This window comes from Pundamilia nyererei, unplaced genomic scaffold, assembly GCF_000239375.1.
Source record: "Pundamilia nyererei isolate P.nyererei 1_Seehausen unplaced genomic scaffold, PunNye1.0 scaffold00306, whole genome shotgun sequence".
NCBI classification, from domain to species: Eukaryota; Metazoa; Chordata; class Actinopteri; order Cichliformes; family Cichlidae; genus Pundamilia; species Pundamilia nyererei.
In genome coordinates this window covers 325,430-332,705 of record NW_005187707.1, presented here as the reverse complement: position 1 = coordinate 332,705, position 7,276 = coordinate 325,430, and the positions used below count along the sequence as shown (strand labels likewise).

The window sequence follows — 7,276 nt, the reverse complement described above, 5'->3', positions numbered from 1 at the left end:
ACACACACACACACACACACACACACACACACACACAGAATTCAAGACAATCAACATCACTTAATCTGAATATACGTTTTAGACTACTGGCTCAGAACATGCAAATATATTAAACATAATAATCAAATGTACTATTTACTTACCAAAGCAATTAGCAAGCTTTATCAGATGTTCAGACTCTTCTTTTCCAAGTTCATTTTGTGCCACCACCCAAATCTCCAGTTCCATATGATGAGGAAAGAGATTCAGATCCACTGTGGTTTTGTTTACTGGCCCTAATATTGATGCAGTATAAATTTTATCACTAAAAAAAGAAGTAGAAGACAATTTACTTGACAGTAAAACCTACACAAAGCTTGACAACTGGTATTCATTACTAGTTTAAAAAGTCACATTACATTTAGGTGGCATAATGGTGCAAAGATTTGCACAATCAGGGTATGCATGGTCTCTTTGCCCCTGCATGGGTTCTCTTGAGGTACTCTAGCTTCCTCCCACAGTCCAAACACATGCATGTTAGATTAAGTGGTCAGGATAAATTACCCCCTATGTGTCAAGGTGCCCATGTTTCGTGTGTTCATATTTGATTGTGGCCGTGTGGCTATACAACTTGACACTGACAGACATTACATGTTTAAATTGTCCATACCAGGAACATAAAAATGTAATACAACACTACTGTGATGAGCTGGCTTTAACATACAGCTTGACTTAGTTTCACCATAATGAATGAAAAACAGAATTGTAAACAAAAAAAGTAATGATTCATGAAGCGTGTACTCACCCCGTTTGTCTAATAAACAGTGTATAATTTGTAGGGACAGCTTCCGTTTGATGTCCTACTGCTTCCCACTGACATTTGATGTTTGATGAGATAGTTTCGCTCTCCTGAACTGCTATACAGGACAGATTCTTTGGCTTCTCCGGGCGATCTGATATTTAAACAAAACAAAAACTAAACTCACAAAGTTTATCTCTGCATGCCACAAAATTACAATTTTCAGTGCATTTTTTCTGTATCATTATCAGGTGGTTTATATATATATTAAATTTAAATTCAGCTTACAAATGAGGACAAAATAATTACCCCTTTATGAAATTCAAAGTTTTTATCAAAGTTTTGCTGTTTGCTTTTTAACAGAGAAAGGGATTTTCAACATAGTATTTCTTAACAGACTAGTTTTATTTAGAAAACAGCATTAAGTATTTATATTAGCCCACAATAAGAAGTATTTCACCCCCCAAAAATAACTAAATACTGGCAACGGCCAGTGGTACCCTTCAGCCTCCAGATACATCTATGGTATCAACGTTTCTCCCATTTTAAACACTACAGCCAGATGAACATTTTTGGCATTTCCTTGCCTGTATGATTCAACATACATCAAGACAACACTACAGGCTGTTTTCTCCAAAAAATGATACACAATTGACTAATAGCATCAGGGTTAATCATTTTAACCCTGGTATTAGTTTGTCTTAACTAATTTTGTTTCTGTGTGCAAAGTAAAATAATATAGATATCCAAAATAAAACCAAGATATTTGGAAAAGCTGTGTTTCACAGCACTTGGAAAATACTTGAATACTTGAAAATTAAATTTTCATAGGGGGGCTAATAATTCTGTCATCATATACTATTGGAAACACAGAAAGGAAAACAAACTACTGTTATCACAACTGATCGGAAAAAAAAAGAGTTATAGCTGCATTTGGGTAAAAACAGCAATAGATTTTCAAGTTATGACAATAAGAACTTACAGCCTTTCCTCAGCCAAATCCCATGAGTAAATTTGCCCCTGTTTAGGACAACATAGTGTGACTCTGTCTTGCAGCTGCAAAATAACCATTCAGACTTTTCACTTCTGATGGTGACAGTGACATTAAGTGCTGAACTGTTGATCTTGATGTAATGTTCTTTGGGTATAATTTCAGAAAGCTTCCAGTAGAGATCATCTGCTGTGACTTCAGTTGTGTTGTTGATCATGCAGATAGCTGTCAAGTTAGACCCAATCTGAACCACTGGAGACTGTGGGGCTATCACCAAATGATAGTCGTCTTCTGAAGGTCAAAACAAAAAACCAAACACACACAAAAAAAAAAGTAAACCCACATGCAGAGTAAAACTCAGAAAAATATAGCTGATGAGCACTGTGCTTGTGTCAGCAACAAGATTATTAATACATTTCTGTGAGTCTGAGCCATCAAATTACCCACAGTTCCTGTCACAGTCTAAGCAATACAACCACAATAGGAACATCTGCTGCTAAGTGTGATGAGACGTGACCACATTCCTCTTTTTAATGCAACATTAAACTCCGCCTGTCACGGCAACATGGACACACATGGTGTCCATGGTTATACCAAGTCAGAAAAATAATCATCTTTTACACTAGTTACAATACAGCACAATGTCTTTACAGTCATTACATAATTAACATTGCAGTTACAATTTCCCAACTTTTGGGATATATAGGGTTGAGGTGGAGGTGGGCATAGCTAAAACGTTGTGCTCATCATGCTGGCTTGTAACTAGCTTCCCTGAAACAGAGAAAGCTGGAGGGATTCTGATGGCCCCCAAACATCTGTACATATGAAGTACAAAATTATTTAACCTTTACCATAAATGCTTATTTTTTTTGCGCATCATTCACGCTTACGTTTGAAATCATCAAACAAACTGTATTTTAAACAAACCCAGGTAAATACAAAATTGATTTTGTAAATTATTTGAATTATAAAGGAAATAAAGATATCGAAACCAACAAGGCCCTATGTGAAAAGGTAATTGCCTACGAACCTAATAGCTACCTGTGCCACCATTGGGAGGAAGAACTTCAATATAATGTTTGCACTATCTCAGTTCTTGATAAATTATGAATTAACTGTGATTAATCATATGTTTCAGAAAGCTGAGTTTAATTTCGGTGGTCACACCCAGATCGATAAAAACCAACAAAAATAGAACTTGTTTGACAGAGCGAGGCAGGCTAAAAGATCTCAAAACAAAGCAAAAATGTCAGAAATCAGGAAGGGGCCATATACATTCTCAGAGAATTTTAATTCTTTAGGTAGTGAAGCTAGTCTTCCCTAATCATTTGGGAAGCATTAGCTGCCAAATCTGCTGCCAATTTACAAAGACAATAGGAAGAGCTTTAACCATCACTTCATTTCAAAGGTAGAGGTGGAGTAAGAAACCATCAATTTTCTTCTGTAAAGAATAACATACAGAAACTGAGCAGAAAAACAATGATATGACAGACAAAATTGACACCAACAAACACAACAGACACAAGGCTGGAGAAAAACAACAGACAAAAAAGAAACATCTCTTTTGAGGTGTCATCACAGACAGCCATGTGTCTGTAGTAGGTAGCAAACTATCATTAATTTCTTCATGCAAAAATAAATAAACAAATAAACCGACTGATCAAGATATTTTTTTACTAATTAATTTTAGGTCCTGTTAGGTCTCACACTGCTCTTCTGTCTATCTCTCCTTTCCATATGCTGCTCCCCATCTTACCTGAGCTTGTCTGTTTCAATATCAACTGCATGTGCTTTTTCTCACTTGTCCTTACTAACCATATGTAATAAAAAAAATTTGTAAAACTATATATGTGTTGTATTTTCAACTTTAACTTTTTAATTAGAATTCTCTGTCCAGAGGCCTGCTCTTTTTTTTCTTTAAATCACCTCAATTCTTCAATTTTGAAAAGTACAGTTTATCTCAGCCTTTCCAAAAAAGGCCTGCAGAGGTAAAGTTAAAACAAAACACTTCATTTGTATTTTGAACTGGTACACAATGTCAATGACAAAACACTGTTTCCACTCTCACATTAGTTGGATAGAACCAGCGTCTAGATGACTAATTAGATAATTAATTCAAATAAAGCCAGTGTTACATGTAGCACAACTGCTCAGAACTGATTCTGAGTCTATTTTTTGTATGATTTGGCTTGCCTCAGCCTTTCTGTCCTGTTTCCCTCCTTAAATGTGGCTTATTGATTGTGACCATTACTGATGAGGTTTCAGCAAATAGTAGATTGATCACCTGATCAGGTCTTTGCTGGATTTTGTTTCTTCTATTTTTAAGGAAATAATTTTCAAACACTCTTCAATTACTGTAGATAGTGTTTTAGGACTGTCACTTCTTTTGTCCTCCACTGTCCACCAACCTGGCAACTTAAAATAGGCTCTTTGCTAAATTGTCTGTTATGTGTAGACAACACTAAGTTAGGTGCCTTTTTATATTTGAATGATTTAGTGTTAAGGGTCTTAACAAAGAAAAGAAACAACCTTCTTATGATAATGGCCAGGAACAAAGACTGGACTGAAAATGAAAGTGAAATGAGTGGGGTGGGAGCAGCCAGTGCTTAGGGAAAACTGTAAAAGACCATCAGAAAGCCAGGGGAACTAATGCTTAAAGATATGTCAATAAAAATGAGTACAAAATCTGGTTCTCTAGAACCACAATATAAAGAAATAAGCAATGAATCAAGATTATTCGCTCTATCACCGCCACAAAACACACATGCTAGGACACAAGGAATCAGATGAGAAAGCTCTATTTTGTGCATCATCTTTGCAGCACTAAAGAAAGGCTTTTATTAGGTAACAACTGCATCACCTCTAAAATAACCCTTTGGTCCACATCTCACATGAAGCTGCATCGCCGTTTTCCCTTTGACAGATAATAATTCTCAAATATGTAATCAGCAATGTTTACTAGTACTTGTATTTATTACTGAGCTGATATAAATTCAGCCAGTATTTTTTACTCACAATTGAATTACCTTACCTTGAACGTGGTAAAATATGCTTAAAAAAACCTTCTGAAAGTGTGTTATTATACCCACACTGGGGCAGCAGGAAATATGACACTAAAAATGTTGTCAAAAACAATCTACATTCTGAGTGTCCATTTTGATTCATTCTTGCGTGTATACTAAAAGATAACACTCCCCAGTGACTAAAGATGAATTGTACTGTTGATGATACTGACCAGCAGCGAGAACAGAAGCCAGCCAAGCTAAAACCCACAGATGGAGCACAGCCGCAGAGACCATGATGACAACGACTATATAGAAAGACAAAAATAAATAAATAACACCAGTTAGGAAAGAATTGTATCTGTTTTGTTTCAAACACACAACTTCGCAGCTTGTTTTAGCATCATCGTATCGTACAGCGTTGAGTTAATTAAACTGAATAATCATTTACTGAGTTTTTCATACGTTTAGTAATAACTGTAATACCACAGTAATAACAGTAATAACTGTGATACTAATAATGTGGCAAAGACACTTAAATTTAGGATTTCATTACGATGCTACGAAACAGTAGCTAGCGTCGATGCTAGGAACCCATGTCCACGGCAGTCACGTCGCATTAGCCAACGAACTCACATTGTCATTCCTGCTAATTGTAGTGTTTCCACAAAAACAATCAAAAGAAATCGGTCATAACTTACGTAAAAGTTATCCGTTACTGTCCTTGTACAATGCTGGTTAGCCGCGTAGTATATTTATGTACACCCAGCAAGTGTCTAGACAACTTAAACAATTTTTAGATACCATTTCTCGCTCACCGTGCGTCTGGTTCTTGGTATAAGACCACCCACTTCCCGTCAAAGGTAAGCCTGTGTCGCAATAGGTTACGTAGCGGCGCTACTCATTAGCCGATCTCACAACGTCGTGATGGCCCTAAACCATTTCCGCTGTGTGTCTGCCATATTGACTAAGCGTTTTGATATCTGGTGAAGTGCACTCGTGACTAAATGCTGTTTGCTGATTTTACAGACAAACTGTCAATTAAACAACTTTGACGAATCGGAGACTTTTGCTGTGTGTGTTTGGTGGGACTTGCGCTCTTATTTCCCGTATGTCTCCGCCTTTCGCCTTCAGAACAAGAATACACAACATCAGGAATCCCTTGGCACTGACTTTAGCTACATGACAAAGCAGCATGATATTCCTGATCCGTTGGAAATTGGAATTAGTCACTCTTTGTTAGACCCTTGTCAAACAACAGGCTTTACATACTGTGCAAGGCATTGATGAGAGGTGTGGGAACAGCACATTAACATGCCTACGGACAGTTTCTAAAAGGAAGTACACTAATGTAAATAAAAGCAGAAGCTTATAATCATATGTTAAGAGCCTCCTTCTGCTTGCTGCAGAATCATTTACATTTACTTTTAATATTATATATGCAAATGATACAGTTTTATATGTAGTAAGAAGTTTTCATAGATTTTATCGATAGTTTTAATAAATGAATATTTAGAAGACGATAACTATAGACGAAGCTTCCAGGATATAAAAAAGGATACAAGTCTCTACTTGCCTTTCTACAAAATCGCTGCAGGGCACTGAAGCTGGTTTTATGATCCCGCAAACTTGGCCGTCCCCGTACACTTCTGACAGAAGCGGAATTTATGGTTAAGCAGGTAACCCATTTGCTGTCCACATCACTCCAGGGAGCTCGATCATAAAAGCAGCTTGATCGTGTATTGTCTGGGCATTGGCTGGGTCTTTTGTGGTGTTACTTGAAGAGACTGAGAGGGAAAAGATTAGAAATGAGTATTCTCACAATTTTTAGTGCTCAACAGAAGTTTTAAAAAAACAACTTAAATATTTTCCAAATCTCACTGGTGGTTATAAAACGCATTTTTTCTGTGGTTTTAATTATAATGCCCCAACAGTGACATTTTCAGGTAAAAGGTGGTCCTGCAGTTTGAGTGGGTATGGGCAACAGAGAAGGGGGCAATGGTGACTAAGGTTAATGTACTACATTTATTTCATCTTGATATGCCATTGGACAGACAACAAAGAAAACAAACAAAAATCAGACCATGAGAAAAAAAAGAGCAATGGGAGAAATTTAAGAAAAAAATTACAATGGATCATTTTGAATATAAAGTTGAAATTAAGAGATTGCAGTTGTTGTTTCAAGACAAACTGTTTCCCCATGTGTATTTGTGTGTATTTTTGTTCTTGTGGAGTTGTGAAATGTTGAAAAAAAGTAGTTATATTTCAAAGTACCAATCAAATGAAGAGCAAGAGTTCTTGCTCTGCCCATTCTAAAGGATGTCTCAATGTGTATCAGGTGGTGACTTGTGTGTTAATCCCAGAGTGCATTTTTTCTAATTCTTCACAGCCCTCTAGATGTCCTCCACCCCATTGTCACGGTCTGCCCCGCAGACCGAGTGGAGAGAGAGTGGAGGACCCAGGAGCAGACACAGGCGAGGAGGCAGAACTGAACTTTTAAAAAAA

General features: G+C 36.8%; 1 protein-coding gene across 4 annotated transcripts in view; it reads right to left on the bottom strand.

The window, feature by feature from the left end:
* il6st (interleukin 6 cytokine family signal transduce) overlaps nt 1-5,755 on the bottom strand; it is a 13,266-nt gene extending 7,511 nt beyond the window's left edge. The window contains exons 1-5 of one of the 4 annotated variants that reach the window (XM_005751311.2): nt 5,473-5,755; nt 5,005-5,079; nt 1,761-2,060; nt 785-932; nt 144-304 (exon numbers count right to left, since the gene is read on the bottom strand). In XM_005751311.2, coding sequence (XP_005751368.1) covers nt 144-304; nt 785-932; nt 1,761-2,060; nt 5,005-5,068 — 673 coding nt within the window. In that variant the 5' untranslated portion in view covers nt 5,069-5,079; nt 5,473-5,755. The remainder of the gene's footprint in view (nt 1-143; nt 305-784; nt 933-1,760; nt 2,061-5,004; nt 5,080-5,472) is intronic. The other 3 variants (XM_005751313.2, XM_005751312.2, XM_005751314.2) reach the window with 3 other exon arrangements.
* Nucleotides 5,756-7,276: the final 1,521 nt, after the last annotated feature.